The 20,673-nt window shown below is 42.1% G+C and overlaps 3 protein-coding genes across 3 annotated transcripts; 2 read left to right on the forward strand and 1 right to left on the reverse strand.

Moving 5' to 3' along the window:
- The first annotated feature begins 1,078 nt into the window (after window positions 1-1,078).
- LOC127346200 (uncharacterized) lies at window positions 1,079-4,895 on the forward strand. Its single transcript, XM_051372752.2, has 2 exons — window positions 1,079-4,251; window positions 4,432-4,895. The coding sequence occupies exons 1-2, from the start codon at window positions 3,831-3,833 to the stop codon at window positions 4,554-4,556; spliced, it is 546 nt and encodes a 181-aa protein (XP_051228712.1). The 5' UTR covers window positions 1,079-3,830; the 3' UTR covers window positions 4,557-4,895.
- Window positions 4,896-5,207: 312 nt separating this feature from the next.
- LOC127346199 (uncharacterized) lies at window positions 5,208-9,076 on the reverse strand. Its single transcript, XM_051372751.2, has 3 exons — window positions 7,826-9,076; window positions 6,412-6,604; window positions 5,208-5,639 (listed from the first exon to the last, which is right to left on the reverse strand). Exons 1-3 carry the CDS (start codon window positions 8,885-8,887, stop codon window positions 5,389-5,391), a joined length of 1,506 nt encoding a protein of 501 aa, XP_051228711.1. The 5' UTR covers window positions 8,888-9,076; the 3' UTR covers window positions 5,208-5,388.
- A 5,931-nt stretch (window positions 9,077-15,007) lies between these two features.
- LOC127340560 (UPF0481 protein At3g47200-like) lies at window positions 15,008-16,502 on the forward strand. The gene is made up of 2 exons (XM_071827746.1): window positions 15,008-15,139; window positions 15,216-16,502. Exons 1-2 carry the CDS (start codon window positions 15,008-15,010, stop codon window positions 16,500-16,502), a joined length of 1,419 nt encoding a protein of 472 aa, XP_071683847.1.
- The last annotated feature ends 4,171 nt before the right edge of the window (window positions 16,503-20,673 follow it).

Here is a 20,673-nt window from a genome sequence, read left to right on the forward strand (position 1 = left end):
CAGTATGGAAGAGGTGGTGGACAGCAGTATGGCAGAGGTGGTGGACAGCCATATGGACATCAGTATGGCAGAGGTGGTGGACAACCATATGGACAACAATATGGCAGGGGTGGTGGACAGCAGCACGCTATATCACCCAAGGCACATATGGCAGCAGCTTCAGAGCTAACTACCAAGACCTCTGGGGACAATCAAAGGAAGAAGGACAGAATGAAGCAACCTTTGGGAACTTTGCTCACTATGTCTACAAAGATGAAGGTAATATTGATCGAGTTTCTATAGCCACTCATAATGCTAATTCAGATTGGATTCTTGATTAGGAGCATCCAAACATGTTATCGGGAATATTACCGAGTTTGACTCTTATACTAAGTATCCTCTCACACATAGAGGCACTATCCAAACAGCAGATGGCACAAAGACAATCTATAAAAGGGGAGGGTCGGTGCAATGTACACCCAACATAAAATTGTCATCAGTTCTACATGTTCCTGCTTTTCCAGTAAATCTGCTATCTCTAAGTGCCCTGATTGATCAGCAGGACTACCGTATAATAGTTGACAGATATATGTGTTTAATTCAGGAAAGGGAGAGCAGCAGGAAGATTGGGACTGCAACCAGGCATAGGGGTCTTTGGCACATAGATCGTGACAAGATGGGGCATGATGCTAGTTCTGTGTCTGCTGCGATTGTTGGAGGAAAGGAGAGTATGTCCCTAGTTCATCATTGTCGAATGGGCCACATGGCATTTGATAAAATGTTTCGAGTTTTTCCTGATGTAATGAATGGAGTGGACAAAACCAAATTATGTTGTGATGCCTGCGAATATGCTAAGCATACGAGAACCTCTTATGTTAGTAGAGGGATCAGAAGTGTATCCCCATTTGTGTTAGTGCACTCTGATGTATGGACGTGTCCTGTTGTGTCAGTAAGTGGCATGAAGTACTTTGTGACTTTTATTGACTGCTATTCTAGAATGACTTGGATTTATCTTATGCGTCACAAAGATGAAGTGTTCACTTGCTTTCAGAGTTTTTGTGCCTATGTGAAGAACCAATTTAATGTTCAGGTGCAAGTGATCAGAAGTGATAATGGTACTGAATATATCAACAAACCTTTTGCTGATTTCTTATCTTCGCAAGGTATACTGCACCAGACTTCATGTCCTGACACTCCTCCCCAGAATGGAGTTGTTGAGCGGAAAAATAGGCACATTCTTGAAGTGGCTCGATCTCTTATGTTTACCATGAATGTTCCCAAATTCTTATGGAGTGAGGCAGTTATGACTGCTACGTATTTGATCAACAGAATGCCCTCAAAGATTCTAGGTATGCAGTCTCCTTGCCAACTCCTTCTAAATAACAATGATTTTGTTGTACCACCCAAACTCTTTGGCTGTACATGTTTTGTAAGGGATCACAGACCGTCTGTTGGCAAGCTAGATCATCGGGCTATCAAATGTATCTTTATTGGCTATTCCTCCAGACAGAAGGGTTACAAGTGTTGGAGTCCCACTGACAGGAGGACATTTGTAAGCATGGATGTTACGTTTCGCGAGTCAGAATCATTTTATGACGGTGAGAGTGATCTTAGTGGCTTGTTCCAGGGGCTTGACCATCTTGGTGATGCTCAAGAGGGGGAGCAACAACAAGGTGGTGACCAAGAGCAGCAAGATGGTGACCAACAGCAACATCAACAAATTCCTATTGTAGCGGAGATTCCTGCAATTCCTGGTACACCTACACCACCTAGACCCGTACCACCACAAAGATGGCTGCAGAATCCACTTGTGTACTCTAGAAGACAAGTACAAAGGGAGCAAGTAGATGCTGTGGAGGAGCAACAAGACCAGGGGCAGGGGGAGCAACCTATTGGACCTGACAATCAAGAAAGCACAAGTGTAGATTCTGCTGAGGAGAATCAATCTCAGACTGAGTCCAATAATAGCCTAGACTTGCCAATTGCAATAAGAAAAGGGGTAAGGAAAGTTGGGCCCCCAAAGCGACTGAGTTATGATGACTATGACGTAGGAAATTATATTTCTTACGAGGCATTGTCACCCTCTTTTCGGGCTTTTGTTGCTTCACTTCAAACTGTATCTGTTCCTAAGGATTGGAAGGCAGCCAGGTTGGACCCGAGATGGTGCAATGCTATATATGATGGAAGAATTGGAGGCCTTGAAGAAAAATAAAACATGGGAGTTGACAGATCTCCCTAAAGGAAAGAATACAGTAGGTTGTAAGTGGATCTATTCTGTAAAACAAAATGCAGAAGGAAAAGTGGAGAGATATAAGGCAAGACTTGTGGCAAGAGGATATAGTCAGACTTATGGCATTGACTATGATGAGACGTTTGCACCAGTGGCAAAAATGAGCACTGTCAGAATATTGATCTCTTGTGCAGCAAATTTCGGATGGCCCTTGCATCAACTTGATGTCAAAAATGCATTTCTGCATGGTGATCTTCAAGAGGAGGTGTATATGGAGATGCCACCAGGATTTGTCAGACCTGAAACTAAAGGGAAGGTATGTAGACTGAAGAAATCTCTATATGGTCTCAAACAATCTCCACGGGCCTGGTTTGATAGGTTTAGACAAGTGGTGTGTGGCATGGGATATGGTCAATGCAATGGAGACCATACCTTATTTTACAGACATTCTGAGCAGAAAATCACTATCCTTGCTGTGTATGTTGATGATATTATTATTACGGGAGATGATGATGTTGAAATCGCAAAACTGAAAGGATGCTTGAGTCAAGCCTTTGAGGTGAAAGATTTGGGAAAACTTAAATACTTCCTTGGAGTAGAAGTTGCAAGATCGTCAAATGGGATAGTACTATCTCAAAGAAAGTATACATTGGATCTCTTAGATGATATGGGCATGCTAGGGTGCCGAGTGGCTTCAACCCCTATTGACCAAAATAATAAAATCACAGCAGAGTCTGGAGAACCCATAGACAAGGAGAAATATCAAAGACTTGTTGGAAGACTAATATACTTATGCCACACAAGACCAGATATATCATTTGCAGTGAGTGTAGTGAGTCGCTATATGCATGATCCGAGGGATGGACACTTGGAAGCAGCTCAAAGAATCTTGAGATACTTGAAAGGCACTCCGGGAAAAGGATTGTGGTTTAAAAGTAATGGACACCTAAATGTAGATGGATATTGTGATGCGGATTGGGCTAGCTGCCTAGATGATCGAAGATCCACCTCAGGGTATTGTGTTTTTGTTGGAGGAAATTTGGTATCATGGAGAAGTAAGAAACAATCTGTTGTCTCGAAATCAACAGCCGAAGCAGAGTACAGAGCTATGTCACAAGGCCTGAGTGAAATGTTGTGGGTACGAAACCTTCTAAGAGAGCTGAAAATTTTAAGGCAAGGAAGCTTGAAAGTGTGGTGTGATAATATGTCTGCCATAAACATAGCAAACAACCCTGTCCAGCATGAGCGCACCAAACATGTGGAGATAGACAGATTTTTCATTAAAGAAAAGATTGATGCAGGGATTATCTCATTGGCTTATGTGAGATCAAGACAACAAGTGGCAGACTGTTTAACAAAAGGACTAGGATCAAAGGAGTGTAATCTTGCCTGTGACAAGATGGGGATGATTGACATTTATCACCCATCTTGAGGGGGAGTGTTGGAGTATCTGTTGGGCTATCTTCTTGTTCTCTGTTGTGGCCCATCTGGCCCACCCATCTGGCCCAGCCCAGTCCGTGACCTATATAAGTTGCTTCTATCTCTGTAACCCTAAGCTGAGAGAGTTCCTTCCTGCAGCCTCCTTCTACCTCAGGTTAGGCCCTCACCTCTGTCCACACAAATGGAGGACTCTCTCTTCCCAAATACCAATTTTGATTCTCTCCTCTCAAAGTTCAACCATGAGTGGGAAACACCGCTCGCTATCGCCGTTGCACTTGGTCATGTTTTCTTGGCTTCTGATTTACTCGAACGCTGCCATTGCATGAGATTGAGGCAGGCAATCTTGCAACAGGACAAAGATGGATTTAATGCACTTCACCATGCCATTCGCAACCGCCATGAGGATCTTGCATTGAAGCTGATAGAAAAAGAGCCGTTGCTATCACAAGCACTATCCAACTATGGTGAGTCACCCATGTTTGTTGCCGTGATGAGACATTTTACTAAGGTTTCCAGTAAACTACTGGACGTTCATGATTCTTTTGATAGGGGAAAGTATGGCCGCAATGCTCTACATGCTGCAGCTAGAAATGGGAATTCAGGTGAGACACTTGTGGAGTTCAAATTACGAAGTGACATAGTGCTAGATTACTTCATGATTTAATATTGCACTGTATATGTCATCACTAATCCCTGACTTGGTATGTCGTCCTTTTACATCCCAAAGATTTATCAACATCAATTGTCAATTAACCATCATTTGTGTTTTATATGTTTTTCAGTTATTGCTAAAAAAATTATGGAAAAACGTTATTGGCTGGCTGGGCAAGCCGACATGGCTGGGAATACTCCGATAATGTTAGCTGTAACTTATGGCAAGATTGATGTGCTGGGAGTATTGCTGTAACATAATTTTTTCGGTATAATTTCCGTCAATTGTTGATCTTCAGAAATACTGTATCCTGACGGTGCTTTTTCCAGCAGAATCCTGACTCCGGTGAGTGATTCTCCAATAATCATGAAACATGCAAAATAGGTGAAATAACATAAGTATCATCTCTAAATATGAAATATATCAATGAATAACAGTAAATTATGATACAAAATAGTGATGCAAAATGGACGTATCAGCCGTACACGCGCAGCGGCTTCGGCGAACGGACATGGCGCGCGGCGGCTTAAATGCGGACGCGAGAGGTGGGGGATTGCTCGCCGGAGCAGGATGGAGGAGGCGGCGGCGCACGGCGGAGGTAGGGTTGCGAGTGAGGGGTTACCCCTCACTCGCAGCTTCTCCCGGTATAAGTAGGGGCGGCGGTGCGGATTTCCTGGGCCCTGTATTCGGCCGAAACGGGCCAGCCCGAATACGAGGCCTGCTAGACGGCCCGAACCGCGCTCACCCCGTATCCCGCCGGAATTTTACGGGGTGGGCGGGTTATAAGGGGCCTGTTAGACATGCGCTTAGTCTCTTTGCCAGGAACTCAAAATAGATCATGCATTCTTTTGTGGTTGTATTAAATATTATGTACGAGTAGAGTTATGTTTGGACTTGGTGTTGTAGTGTGGATATGAAACGATTATATATTATTGTATTCGGACAATTGAAGCATTAATCTTCTTATAATGTGTGTGTGTGTGTGCGGGGGGAGGGGGTGTAACAGATGATGACTAGATAGTCATGCATTCTGGGTAGCCGAGTTTTGCTAGATCATGTTAACAACTAGCATCACACCGTCTCATAACTATACCCCATTCTTTCTTGATTCCTTGGAGGTACCCTTGCAACAGTAGGCATCATGGAAACGCATCATCGTGTCTTCAAATCTTGCTGGGCTGTCAGGTTTTGTTCGGGTCTGGGTCTCTCCAAGTCCGCTTTTCGTTCTTATCTTGGGAAGTAGATACGCTACCAGATCAACTGGATCTGTGTTTTGATCAATTTGCAAGCCGTAGATACTGACGACACCTCTCTTGCCATCATATGCTGCATCCAAACCTGTCATATGCAAATCAAGTGACAACCTAATTAAGAGTCAAGTTAAGAGAATTTCCTGAAAGTATTTGAAAGATATGCTCTTGTATCCTACACAATCTTATTCTGTAATAAATAGCGTGATGCTTATGTTTCCTGAAAAACTTTAGGCCTGGTGCGGAGCATGTTTGTAATGTTTTCGATGAGTTACTTATGTTTGTAGAACTCAAACTTCAATAGTAAAATAAAAGCAGCATGCATCAATAGATGCAGAAGCTGGGACGAGAGTCTCCATTTTGAAAGCAAAAAAACTTCTGTGCATACCCTAGATCATGCTAATAGTTTCCTCATAAATGTTTCTTTTTCTGTAATCATTATGACAGTTGAATGCGGGGAATATATCAATAGAGGTACCACATAGAAATAAACATATTTTAACTTTGGAAATTCCATGAACACTTTTTTTGAATTTTCAACGGGGGGGAATTAATCCCCACCTGAATCTTTTATATATCAGAAGGCCCAAACGGCGTGCATGAGTTTTACAAGGCGACGTATCCAGGCGAAATACAGCAAGGAGGAGGGTGGGGGAGAAGCTAAGCGTCCCTGATGGCAAGCCGCAAGAGCCAGTCCGCAATTCCATGAACACTCAGATGTAAAACTTTGTAGCCAGCACCGTAAAGATTCTCAGCAAAGTGAAACATATAGAGCAATATCTGGGACTGTCTAGGCTAATCTGTTTGCATTTTGATCCTCCTTACAAAATCCAATTGTAATTAACCTTTTTCATACTGACCTGTAATTACGTCTTTTTTGGATAGCCATTGCATTGCTCCCATTATGAACTGCGGTGAGCAGTGTGTTTCCACCATTATTTCTATCCTCGCATGATTCCTGGAGCTTGACCCTTGGGCTTTTACAATGAAATATGAGTGCGTGATCGGGGTGGTGTCTAGTTGAGTCTGGTGTGATTCCATGATGGAAGGCTCCTGCACAAGCATCAAAATTGATGGTTTATCTAACTTAAGCATATGAAAATATTGTCATCAGATTGCCAAGAATAACACTTTTCGTAGTACAAATTTTATATTTTTATGGTCATGTATACATTAAAATTTTATGGTGACTGGTCAGCAAACCATAAAGATGCACGGGTTAGACTATTGATTGGCGAAGAATTTGATCCACCATTAATTGTTGATTCCTACTGTACATGCATGCTCGTTGTTTTTTCATATAAGCGAGTCTTCAGATATTCCTTGTAACACGGTTAGTTTGAGGTGCAAAGTGATTAGTGTAATTTTTCCTATCTATAGACAAATACAGTTGATAGATTAGTTTTCTTATATTAAGTGACAAACATAATTAAAAAATCAACCTTATATTTATATAGTTTGTTACTTCTTCCAAACAAAGAAGAAAATGGTTGCTTTCTCTCCATTCCATGCCTTCCTTTTCTAAATCAATTTTTTTGTCTTTGGAAATGGGAGCATCGCTCTAGCCTATGCATCGAAGTGATACACACGGCTTTGTTTTATTGCAACATTCAGAGTGCAAGTTTACTGAAGCATCATATAATTAATGTGGCTTTATCTTTTTATAAATCAAATGAGAGGCTATATTAGTAGTAAGCCATTAAGATAAAACTCTGCTGTGGTAGAGAACTGTATGTCTCTAGTAAAAGCATCTTCAATAGAACTAGCATTATGGTTGGTAAGATATGACAAGCTGGAGATATGTGATGATGTGGAAGAGAGGAGTCAAAAAGAGAGACGGAGAAACGTTGTTGGTTGCATCATGCAAGTCCAAGACATGAAACCTGCAAGCTAACCTACAAGATATTCAACAAACAACATGCATGGTATTTTTTATATGGCCAACTTATCCTACTTCCTCTGTTCTCTAATATAACATGTGTACTGGCAGGGTAATCGGTTCCTTTTTATAAAGAACAGAGGTTGTATTCAACAACCGAGATGACCCTAGAGTATGCATTAATTCTTGGAGGAAGCTAGCTATAGGGTAAAAAGCATACAGTATGCTTAAGGAACCTCAACTACTAGGAAACTAAGGCCGATAATGGAGCACGAGCCCTACATATACGAAGAACTAAGTACCCAAAAAGGAGTAACATTCGTAAAAAAAAATCAAGTAACTAGCAGTGTACAATATGAGAAATTACCCTACAACTAATCGACATGAGTTGGTACCTGAACACTCTCCTTTGCAGAGTTTGTCTCTAGCACCTGGGTTTCCTGCAGGTTACTAGCTGGTTCAATTTCGTGTTGTGAATCATCCCCCGTGCCGAATGATTCGTTCTTTCCCACCCCCTTTCTCCAGGATTTGAGGTTGAAGAAGTTGAAACAAGTGGTGTTTACAGGGGAGAGTGGCTCCTGCCCTGGTCCTCTTGGTGCTGGAGGAGGTGGTGGAGATGGTGGTGCATCCGGGCCCCAGGTGGCTTGGCGTCGAGAACTCTTCCCCCGGAGAGATGATGAGGTGGAGCGTCCGGGCCCCAGGTGGCTTGGCGTTGGCGTGTAAACGGCCGGACGAGACGCGGCAGCTGCAGGCTGGTTTGTCCTGCGACTGCGGCTGCGGCTTCGGCTGCGAGGGCAGCGGTCCGGCGGGTGGCCCAGGATTCTGCAGGACGGGCACAAGCTCGGGACGCCCTCGTACTCCACGGACACCGACTCCTGGTCGCCGTTCTCCAGCTCGACGACGACGGAGCGCTGCAGAGGCCGCGTGATGTCCACCCGGATCCGCGCCCGGAGGAAGTCGGCGGAGGACGTGTGACTGAGCTCGCAGTTCACCGGCTCGCCGATGCCCGCGGCGAGCGCGTACACGGAGGTGGCGGAGAAGTGGTCCACGGGGACGTCGTGGAACCGCACCCACAGCTCCGCCTTGGTGAACGCGGCGATTTGGTCCACCATGTGCATGCCGGGCTTCACGTGCTGCATCAGGAAGAGGCCTTCGTCTCCGTCTCCGTCGCCGTCGCCGTTGCCGCAGGACCAGGGCGCGCCGTCGTGCGCCTTGGTCAGGTCCTCCGCCTCGTAGAACTGGACCAGGAAGGTGCCGTCCGTGACGGGCCAGAAGTTGACGGTGCCCGAGGGATCCCAGATTTCGCGAAGCTTGTCAGGAAGCACCGAGGCCGAGGGCGAGGACGCCGGGAAGCCGTCCGAGACGAGCTTGCCTAACAGCAGCAAACTGGGTATGCTGCTCTTCTCCGTCAGTACCACGCTCCTTGATAGGGCAATGGGCCTGCTCTGCTTCTCCATGGCCGGTGTGGTGTCCAAGGGGAGAGATGCCCCGGCCCGGCCGAGAGTATGCTGCTCTATGCCTAATTAGCAGCGTCGAAACCCTGCTTGCTTTGTATGAGTTAGGAACAAGAAGTCAGTCTCCTCGTCAGAGTCTCGCTCACACCCGTAGACTAGGTAGTTTAGTTGCTGGCAATGGTTGACATTTTCTAACACCGTGTTTGGTTGCCTGGAGTTGGAGAAGGAAAATGGGAGTTTCACTTTCAGGTGTGGAGATCTGTAAACCGTCGATTGTTTTGGCGGAACGGGAGAATACTATTTTTATCAGCAATCCTAATAGCGACCACAGTAACAAAACAGGCTTCTACTGACGTCTTTCAAACAGGGTCGATCGAGTTGGGAGGGCCGGCACTTCAGTCCATGTATTCATTCCGCACCACCTGGCGGTCCACCTCATACTCCTCTGGATCGCCATCCAGTGGCGGAGACAGGGGGGGACCAGCAGGGGCCCTGCCCCCCCCCCCCCCCCCCCCCCCCTAAGATTCAGTATTTATGCCTAGGTCCCTGTTATTTAGTGCTACAGGATGCAAATTAGCTGTGTATTTTTGTGCTTTGGCCCCCCCCAATAGCCATTTTCTCTGCTTTGGTCCCCCTTATTTGTTTATCCTGCCTCCGCCACTGTCGCCATCACAACATGGTCATGCAGAAAATGATCATGGAGGGTGAGCTGGAAGAACTAGTGGATGATGACCATATCCATTTGATCACTGACGAACTTTGATCAAGTACCGATCTAGTATGTTGTTTTCCTAGCAATGCATCAAGAAATCTGAGTTGCACAAGTTCCTATTCAACTGCAGAATTATCTAGTTGTGCATTTGTGGGAGAGAACTGGAAACGACACATGATTCTTGAACAAGTTGAATTGCAGTTTATTTGAATCCTTATATTAATAATTTAATTCATATGTTTAGATTATTGTGTGTAACGATTTAAGTGTTTGAACAATGTAATATTGTTGGAATTGTTTGTTTAAAACTATGCAACATATTGTGTTTTAATCAAAAAAAAATCCATATTGGGGGTGGGGGTATTGGGTTTGCCGGTGTGGGATGGCCGTCCCTCTACCAAGGGGGCATTGTGTTGACACCCCAATACCATTGCATTGCCATTGGTGCTGATGACCATTTGGAACACGCCAGTGAAGATGCTCTTACAAGGCAAAAGAAATAGAAGTTCAGGTAGTAAGGACATCTTCAAGAGTACACAAGCTCTTTACAAAGCAAAATGTCTATTTCATTTTCTACTGCACATACTCACCAACTAAGAAAAAATACACAGACAAACTTGTCCTACTTGGCAAAGTACGTGCTACATGTCCATTCTAACCACGTTTGACACTCCTACAACCCATGTTTTTTGAGTTTTCCAAACTTTTGTGTATTTCTCCTACCACTTTTTCATGTGCGTCCTTGTCCCACCCTAACCATCGAGTGTCCCCTAATAGATATACTCAATATATTTTTTGTATTTTTTTGTGTACATAGTATAGAAATATTTCATCATAGTTTATTATAATGTGCCCAAAATTATCAAAATATGCATCATGTCATTCCAAACAATGTTGCCAATAGTCTTTCTAAATTTTTGAAAAAAAATCATTTTCCCTTTTCTAAGGTTTATTTATCATCTAAAAAATATACGGGGCAAGATGGCACCGCTCAAAAATTTCGCACTTTGTGGACCATATTTGATGGAACATTCCCTACTTTCATGAATTTTTAAGATTGCTAACTTCTGCCGCACTTTTATGTTCATTTAGCAAAAGTAGTTCAAATTTGAGAAGATCGTATGTCACAACTTGATACTAAAAATCACAAAATTATATTATAAGTACACAACTAGTACTTATATCGAATAAATACTGAGAATTTTCAAAGATTCAAACTCTCTATGAGTAACCATATCTATTATTTTTTAAACCATTTAAAAAAATATAAGAAAATGAAGAAAAAAAGGAAAATTGCAATCATTATGAATGGAGTACTTTTATGTGTACTATTTGCGATGAAAAATACTAAAATTTCAATATGGTAAGAAAAAAGTCTACTTTTGGTCCTTGAATTCTAGTGGAAGTTCACTTTTGGTCCTAGAACTTTTGTTTGGTTCAAAACGGCCCTTAAACTTTAAGAATGGTTCACTTTTAGTCCTTACCCCGGTTGAGCTAGGCAATTATCTGCCACCGGTGGCAGAAGACTCAAGGCGACGCTGCATGAGCACAGAGGCAGGACGATGTTGATAGGTAAGGCAAGCATGCCTTCAAGTGAATTGGGAGAGAGAGAGACAGAGAGAGAGATATATCGAGCGAGAGACTGGTTCGGGGACACAAGGGTTTCTATTTTTTCATTAAGATGTTGGTTTCGACATCTCAACTAGCTTGGGTTTGGTCTAGTTCAAAAATAATTCGGTTGGTTGATTGTTTCTTCTTTCCATGTCAGCGATTTTCTCAATGAAACCAAAAAGGGATGAAAAGTGAACTATTCCGAGAGTTTAAGGTCAATTCTAAACTAAAGATAAATTTTAGGACGATATGTGAACTTCCTCAAAAGTTCAAGGACGAGAAATGGACTTTCTTCATATGGTAATTTAGAAAACAAATCCTTCACATTCTCATGTACAAACATGCATGCCTTTGAAGCCAAATGACTTAGTCATGGCCATAACTTTTTGTATAGATTATAATAATGTACCAAAAAATAGTACCGAGTGCATCATGCCATTCCAAATAATGTTTCCAAATAGAGCATTCACATTTTCTAAGTGTTGAAATGGTGTTTTTTTGCTAATCAAGCACAAAAATGCGGCGTAAAATGGCCCCACGCCCAACTTTTTACACAAGTAGACCATATTTATTGGAATTCCTAACCGGAATTATTTTTCAAGCCTTACAGTTACTTTGACACATTTAAGAGAATTTCTATATTTGATAGAATGTGTCGATTTACCAAAAGTAATTCAAATTTGAACTGCAACTATGTTATAACTTGCTCAAAAAATCATTTTTCGGTACACTACTAGTCATTATGTTGAAAATAATGAAAATTTTCAAATATTCACACCTTTTTTATGAATAGCCATGCCTCCGACCCAGTTTTTCAAAATAAGAAAGAAAATGAAGGAAATTTCAAGAAATGTGATCCTTCTTTGAGTCCTTTTATGTCACTAGTTGCGAGGAAAATATCATAATTGCAAAATGGAAATTTAAAACAATCCGCAACCAAATGGACCATCTAGTACGAACATTCATGACTCTTTCAAGCCAAATGAACAAGTCATCCTTCACAAATTTTTGTCTTAAATATTTGTTGGGCTTGAAGTTGAGGTTAAATGCCCGTTTTTTTCCTACTTTGTGAAGACCACTCTTATATTTTGGATACAGATTGCTATGTGACAACCTGTGATAGATCTCGTTGTTCCAAAATAAAAAATTGTTTCCTTCAGCAGAAAGGTTCCACTTCATAAAAAAGTGTTATTTAATCGCATAATTGTTTCCTTTTGAAAAATGTTTTTTTTCATTTATAAGCGTCCTTTTCCTTTAATATTATTCCCTTTTTAAAGAAAATCTCCTTCGGACAGAAAATGTTCATTCTCCATAAAGAAATGCTCGATTTTCTTTACAAAATATGCTTTATAGCATTGATAACGATAGAGTATCTAAATCTTGTTTGTTACAAAATCTAGCCGGTGAGAAATCTGTTACGAAACCTTGTTACTGACAAAATAAAAAGAAAATTTGTCTTACGAAAAGCCTTATTTTAAACATTGATTTTTTTTCTTTTTTACACAAGTCACACGACATGTCGATTTTTCATGAAACGACTTTGTGAGTGTGTAACATGTGAAGATGTAAGTACCAATTTTTCGTTTCAACTTTTTTGAAATTTTAAAACATGTGTAACATACATTTCAAAATAAAGGGAGCATATGCTCCCATGTGCCAAAACACCACTCCGATAAATAACTGTATATTAACACTCCCTTTTGATAGAATGGTCTATACAACATAATTTTGTGTATCAATATTTGAACACTGGTGGATGGAGCTGTACACCGATCACTTCACGACATTAAGGTTGTGTTTGAAATTGTGGTGTGTTGTCATAATCCCATTTGCTCAACCAGCTTCTACCTATTTCATTGTTTGTCTAACCTGTTTTTGGCAATTTATGGATTATTTTCGGAGCATATTATAAGTTAAGTACAACACAACACACCACATCTCAGCAAATGCACACTATGCCTTCACAATGATTGACTTGTTCCATCGGTCCCATGGTCATCAGGAGCAATGGATATCTGTAGAGTTCAATATATAGTTTGTCATCAAACTATGAGCTGCTATAGTGTTCCATGAGAAAATGGAGTAATTATTATACAATAATTAGATGGAGGAGTGGAGGAAGCAACGTCTCTAGTTCGGGTTCAGACACCAAGTTCTTTATTGGATCTGAAAGAAAACTAGTAAGAAGCAACGCGGAAAGCCATAATGGTAGTTGTCATTATATATGAAAAAGAAAGAAGCAACACAGGACGGACGGATGTTGTTGTCATCAGAAAAATAGTAGTCGTTGGCAGTGTTGGAGCGGTTGTTTTAGATTTGGTAATAACCAAGCTTCTAAACTCTACTAGTGGAACAAGATTTATACACTGGAATAAATAGATTTGCCTATCCACATGCATACTTCTGGCACTACTAGTAAAACAACAACATAATTAGCATTACAATTTAGTGGCTTTTATCGGAACAATTCATGGTACTTAAAGAAACAAAAACCTTGCAAACATTTTTTTGTTTTTTAGTGAAGACAAAAACAAACCTGTTGTTGATTAATTTTGTTTTTTTTAAAGTAATACGGTAGGAGAAGCCTTGCAACGATCTTAAATCTAAATCTGTGTTCATCAGGACTTGGCTCCCTGCCTAGATTGTACATCCACTTTCCTAACCGATTGAGATAGGCCCAATTGCAGTTGTTGATTAATTAGCAAAATCATACTATTTATTTGCCACTAAGGTGGAGCTTAAATCTTCTGAGAGTAAGAACAATAGTGTAGCCAATAGCTAGCTATAATCATTTGCCATGTCATCTATATTCAACTTATAGTTATCATATACTCCATCCATCTCAAGCCTTAGGGCGTAAATATTTTTTCAAAATTTTGTCACAGCTTAAGGCGTATGGTGTGGTTTACAACGTTTCTTCCAAAATTGCCCCTCCCTGCCGTTTAATGCGTCCACTAAATTCGTGAGAGAGGGAGTTAATTGTGGCGATGTCATTGGCCATGCATGGAGAGAGGCCAAATATAAGGAGGGCAGCAGTAATTGTGGAGCTGCAGTTGGCTGTGCACGTCGCATGCTAGGAAAGTGGAGAAGCTCGCATGCAGCAATGGAGAGAAACGAGGAGACAAGTTACTACAGCCGAGTAAAAATAGGAACAAATCTTGCCATTAAATAGGGGCACGTTAGGAATATTTAACTCCCTGAAACTCACCTTAATTGACGAGCCAAAAGATTTGCGCCCTAAGCCTTGATATAGAGGGAGTACAATAGTTGACTCTAAAAATGTACTACTTATATTAAAATATGGCTCATCTTTCACGCTCACAAAGTGTCTAAGAGCACGTGCTAGAGCATGTTTTTGCATGAGAGCCCACTTACCTCCTCTCTGTTATTCTTACTCCTCCAACTAAACCAAAAAATAATATTTTACCTTTTATAGACAGCTGACTTTTATTATACTTTGCTCTAGGTTTGGTGATTTATTTTAGCTTTAAGGGATACAGGCAAGATAGCTTACGACATCCTCTAGGCTATGATTGGCGATTTGGCATGGAATGTTGACTAGCGTGTAGCAGGTTTTTTATTGTATATCCTAGGTACGTTGATTCCTTCTTTGCTGTCAGTAGTTCGGTACACCGTACCATATATTCATGAGAAACTATACGCCCCAAGTATAACACTATTGTTCCCAGCAGTTCCCGATTAATCTATCTTCTTCCTCCATCCAAGAGAGAAGAGTTGCAAATCGCAGCCGGTCGTGGGGATTAAGCGATATGCAAGGACTAGGGCGGCAAGAAAGCTGGATGGAGAAGGTGAAGCTGAAAATCAACCAGGAAGCCGATGGCGTTTCCTTGAGCATCCCTCCCTACTTCCGAAGGTTCGACAGAATCAATAACGAAGAGTGCCCCTCCATCTTCATGTGGCCTCGCCGCCAGGTACCTGTCGCTGCAGCAGCTCCCATGCCCATGACCGCTGCACGGCGCCTTCCCAGCAACCCTTGGATCACACCAGCAGCAGCAGTGGTTCGACCGCGGCAACGCCATCGTCGCCACCGTCGGGCCGTACAACCACCACCAATCGGAGTCGTCAACGTCATCGGAGTCGGCGCCGCTTCTCATCACGTACGCCAAGAAGTGTGCCATCGTCAAGTTCCTTTCTCGGCGAGAGTTCGGGCTCGACACCGTCGCCTTCCTCCGGTGGGCGCTTACGAACAACGCCCGTGTTCGCCTATGCTACGAGCGCGACTCGTTCACAATGAGCCCTGAGAAGCTCGCCGAGGTGCTTCTGCTGGACGGCTGCCTTGTGCTCTTCGCCGTCTTCCTGCTCCGGTCGAGCGTGCGGGAGGACCGGCGGCCCGCGGAGCTGGGTCGTGACACCGAGCTTGGGGCGGAGTTCCTCTACCTGTCCGCAGACATATCCCTCCACATGAAGCAGACTAGGGTTGACCTGCTGCTGCTAGGCAACCAGATCCCCTTCTTCGTGCTCGCCAAGCTCCACAGTCTGTTGGCCCAGACCTTGTTCAGCGGAATCAATCACAGCATACAGAAGCTGGCTCTCTCCTGCTTCGACGACATCCGCCCTGGCCGCAGTGGCAGCGGCAGTGCGGTGCCCCCGCCCAGATTCCAAGTTCATCACCTCCTGCATCTTTTCCACTGGTCCAGGGTGCCCCCAGGCAAGCACGCCGTGGACACCTCCACCATCCTGCTCCATGAGCCGGAGTCGAACCTTCCCTGCGCCACCTGGTTCGAGGACTCCCTCACCAGCTTCAGCAAGCACGCAGCCGGTCCAGGAACACTGGACATCGTCTTCCAGAAGAGGATGTTGGGCGTGCGAGGGGTGCTGCGCGTCCCTGCGCTGCACATCCACGGCTACAGCGAGCTCCTCTTCCGCAACCTCGTCGCCTTCGAGCAGAGGCACCTCCGGTGCGGCCTCGGCGTCACCGCCTACTGCATCTGCATGGCGAGGCTGCTGCAGGGCGAGGCCGACGCCAAGCTGCTGAGGATGTGCGGGATCCTGGCGCACACGCGCGAGACCGACAAGGAGGTCGTCGACCTCTTCAGGGGGCTCGCCGACGAGTACCGCGACACCTTCTACTCCAGCGACCTGCTTGGCCTCTGCGAGGACGTGGCGGCGCATCATCGGAGCGCAGCCTCCAGGGCCGTCAAATGGGTCGTGCTGCAGTGCTTCCCCAGGCAAACCGTCACCTTCTTCGTCATCCTGGGGGCCCTCATCTCCATTGCCACCCTCGTCAACACCGTCTACTCCGTGTATAGGTTCTATCATCCAGTCAAGCACTAGACACCGACAGGAGCAGACTGGATTCACCTCATTCTGCTCTGCTAGCCGCCGCAGGATAATGGATTGTCAATTCTCCTTTCAAATACAGTAATTTAAATCTTGTTCTAAGACAGAGAGCTACTTCACTGCGTTTTTTCGGAAAAATAAAAATGCGTTTGTTAGCGTCACCTCTTGGCATGGTCATGGTGCCCCGACAAAAGGCCAATCACTACTCATGTATCAGTCAGTACCATGGTTTTTTAGTTAATGACAGTCTTTGATGAGCTCACACGCATAAGAGCATCTCCACCTGCTTCCTAATTTGGTAATTTGGGAGAGGTTTCACACACCGTCTATTCTAATAAGAAATCCTAAAAAAAACTTTAAACAAGCAAATGTAATATACTAAATCAATTTTAGGTGAGATCGAAATATTACATAGGCTTCATTACATAGTTGCAAAAAGGGAAATATCAATGAAACCTAAACTAGAGGCTTTTGCTAGCTCTCACCTTCTTTGTTGCGAGGAAAGAACACTCAGTCACTCAAACTAGAGGGTTACATTCGTCGATGCAAAAGAAGAACATCTAGAAACATAAACTAGATGCTTCTGAAAGAACATCCACAGACCTAGATAAGGGCTTCTACTCATCGCTGTTGTTGATGTGGTAGTGCATGCGACAGGACGTCTCATAAAACACCTTCAACCTGAGCTCGTCGTCGCCTTCCCACTTGAAGTTCACCAAGCAACCGACTTCCAAGTTGTGCGCGGGGGCGAACTTCTCCCAGCGGATTCAGCTGACTCGCTCTGCTAGCTCCTGGATCGTGCTTTCTCGTTGTGTACTCTGCTTTCAAATACATTAATTCAATTTTTGTTCTAAGGCATATGGAAAAAAGTCTACTTTTGGTCCTTGAATTCTAGTGGAAGTTCACTTTTGGTCCTAGAACTTTTGTTTGGTTCAAAACGGCCCTTAAACTTTAAGAATGGTTCACTTTTAGTCCTTACCCCGGTTGAGCTAGGCAATTATCTGCCACCGGTGGCAGAAGACTCAAGGCGACGCTGCATGAGCACAGAGGCAGGACGATGTTGATAGGTAAGGCAAGCATGCCTTCAAGTGAATTGGGAGAGAGAGAGACAGAGAGAGAGATATATCGAGCGAGAGACTGGTTCGGGGACACAAGGGTTTCTATTTTTTCATTAAGATGTTGGTTTCGACATCTCAACTAGCTTGGGTTTGGTCTAGTTCAAAAATAATTCGGTTGGTTGATTGTTTCTTCTTTCCATGTCAGCGATTTTCTCAATGAAACCAAAAAGGGATGAAAAGTGAACTATTCCGAGAGTTTAAGGTCAATTCTAAACTAAAGATAAATTTTAGGACGATATGTGAACTTCCTCAAAAGTTCAAGGACGAGAAATGGACTTTCTTCATATGGTAATTTAGAAAACAAATCCTTCACATTCTCATGTACAAACATGCATGCCTTTGAAGCCAAATGACTTAGTCATGGCCATAACTTTTTGTATAGATTATAATAATGTACCAAAAAATAGTACCGAGTGCATCATGCCATTCCAAATAATGTTTCCAAATAGAGCATTCACATTTTCTAAGTGTTGAAATGGTGTTTTTTTGCTAATCAAGCACAAAAATGCGGCGTAAAATGGCCCCACGCCCAACTTTTTACACAAGTAGACCATATTTATTGGAATTCCTAACCGGAATTATTTTTCAAGCCTTACAGTTACTTTGACACATTTAAGAGAATTTCTATATTTGATAGAATGTGTCGATTTACCAAAAGTAATTCAAATTTGAACTGCAACTATGTTATAACTTGCTCAAAAAATCATTTTTCGGTACACTACTAGTCATTATGTTGAAAATAATGAAAATTTTCAAATATTCACACCTTTTTTATGAATAGCCATGCCTCCGACCCAGTTTTTCAAAATAAGAAAGAAAATGAAGGAAATTTCAAGAAATGTGATCCTTCTTTGAGTCCTTTTATGTCACTAGTTGCGAGGAAAATATCATAATTGCAAAATGGAAATTTAAAACAATCCGCAACCAAATGGACCATCTAGTACGAACATTCATGACTCTTTCAAGCCAAATGAACAAGTCATCCTTCACAAATTTTTGTCTTAAATATTTGTTGGGCTTGAAGTTGAGGTTAAATGCCCGTTTTTTTCCTACTTTGTGAAGACCACTCTTATATTTTGGATACAGATTGCTATGTGACAACCTGTGATAGATCTCGTTGTTCCAAAATAAAAAATTGTTTCCTTCAGCAGAAAGGTTCCACTTCATAAAAAAGTGTTATTTAATCGCATAATTGTTTCCTTTTGAAAAATGTTTTTTTTCATTTATAAGCGTCCTTTTCCTTTAATATTATTCCCTTTTTAAAGAAAATCTCCTTCGGACAGAAAATGTTCATTCTCCATAAAGAAATGCTCGATTTTCTTTACAAAATATGCTTTATAGCATTGATAACGATAGAGTATCTAAATCTTGTTTGTTACAAAATCTAGCCGGTGAGAAATCTGTTACGAAACCTTGTTACTGACAAAATAAAAAGAAAATTTGTCTTCTGAAAAGCCTTATTTTAAACATTGATTTTTTTTTCTTTTTTACACAAGTCACACGACATGTCGATTTTTCATGAAACGACTTTGTGAGTGTGTAACATGTGAAGATGTAAGTACCAATTTTTCGTTTCAACTTTTTTGAAATTTTAAAACATGTGTAACATACATTTCAAAATAAAGGGAGCATATGCTCCCATGTGCCAAAACACCACTCCGATAAATAACTGTATATTAACACTCCCTTTTGATAGAATGGTCTATACAACATAATTTTGTGTATCAATATTTGAACACTGGTGGATGGAGCTGTACACCGATCACTTCACGACATTAAGGTTGTGTTTGAAATTGTGGTGTGTTGTCATAATCCCATTTGCTCAACCAGCTTCTACCTATTTCATTGTTTGTCTAACCTGTTTTTGGCAATTTATGGATTATTTTCGGAGCATATTATAAGTTAAGTACAACACAACACACCACATCTCAGCAAATGCACACTATGCCTTCACAATGATTGACTTGTTCCATCGGTCCCATGGTCATCAGGAGCAATGGATATCTGTAGAGTTCAATATATAGTTTGTCATCAAACTATGAGCTGCTATAGTGTTCCATGAGAAAATGGAGTAATTATTATACAATAATTAGATGGAGGAGTGGAGGAAGCAACGTCTCTAGTTCGGGTTCAGACACCAAGTTCTTTATTGGATCTGAAAGAAAACTAGTAAGAAGCAACGCGGAAAGCCATAATGGTAGTTGTCATTATATATGAAAAAGAAAGAAGCAACACAGGACGGACGGATGTTGTTGTCATCAGAAAAATAGTAGTCGTTGGCAGTGTTGGAGCGGTTGTTTTAGATTTGGTAATAACCAAGCTTCTAAACTCTACTAGTGGAACAAGATTTATACACTGGAATAAATAGATTTGCCTATCCACATGCATACTTCTGGCACTACTAGTAAAACAACAACATAATTAGCATTACAATTTAGTGGCTTTTATCGGAACAATTCATGGTACTTAAAGAAACAAAAACCTTGCAAACATTTTTTTGTTTTTTAGTGAAGACAAAAACAAACCTGTTGTTGATTAATTTTGTTTTTTTTAAAGTAATACGGTAGGAGAAGCCTTGCAACGATCTTAAATCTAAATCTGTGTTCATCAGGACTTGGCTCCCTGCCTAGATTGTACATCCACTTTCCTAACCGATTGAGATAGGCCCAATTGCAGTTGTTGATTAATTAGCAAAATCATACTATTTATTTGCCACTAAGGTGGAGCTTAAATCTTCTGAGAGTAAGAACAATAGTGTAGCCAATAGCTAGCTATAATCATTTGCCATGTCATCTATATTCAACTTATAGTTATCATATACTCCATCCATCTCAAGCCTTAGGGCGTAAATATTTTTTCAAAATTTTGTCACAGCTTAAGGCGTATGGTGTGGTTTACAACGTTTCTTCCAAAATTGCCCCTCCCTGCCGTTTAATGCGTCCACTAAATTCGTGAGAGAGGGAGTTAATTGTGGCGATGTCATTGGCCATGCATGGAGAGAGGCCAAATATAAGGAGGGCAGCAGTAATTGTGGAGCTGCAGTTGGC

Source organism: Lolium perenne, chromosome 3, assembly GCF_019359855.2.
Source record: "Lolium perenne isolate Kyuss_39 chromosome 3, Kyuss_2.0, whole genome shotgun sequence".
Taxonomy (NCBI): Eukaryota; Viridiplantae; Streptophyta; class Magnoliopsida; order Poales; family Poaceae; genus Lolium; species Lolium perenne.

What these genes read in the sequence shown, in the direction of transcription:
- LOC127346200 (XM_051372752.2), top strand. Translation starts at nt 3,831, where the DNA reads ATGGAGGACTCTCTCTTCCCAAATACCAATTTTGATTCTCTCCTCTCA. An exon ending in AGCTAGAAATGGGAATTCAG is followed by an intron (nt 4,252 to 4,431) that starts GTGAGACACTTG and finishes TATGTTTTTCAG; the next exon opens with TTATTGCTAAAAAAATTATG.
- LOC127346199 (XM_051372751.2), bottom strand. Translation starts at nt 8,887, where the DNA reads ATGGAGAAGCAGAGCAGGCCCATTGCCCTATCAAGGAGCGTGGTACTG. An exon ending in CTGCAAAGGAGAGTGTTCAG is followed by an intron (nt 6,605 to 7,825) that starts GTACCAACTCAT and finishes ATGCTTGTGCAG; the next exon opens with GAGCCTTCCATCATGGAATC. An exon ending in CAAAAAAGACGTAATTACAG is followed by an intron (nt 5,640 to 6,411) that starts GTCAGTATGAAA and finishes TGCATATGACAG; the next exon opens with GTTTGGATGCAGCATATGAT.
- LOC127340560 (XM_071827746.1), top strand. Translation starts at nt 15,008, where the DNA reads ATGGAGAAGGTGAAGCTGAAAATCAACCAGGAAGCCGATGGCGTTTCC. An exon ending in TCATGTGGCCTCGCCGCCAG is followed by an intron (nt 15,140 to 15,215) that starts GTACCTGTCGCT and finishes GGATCACACCAG; the next exon opens with CAGCAGCAGTGGTTCGACCG.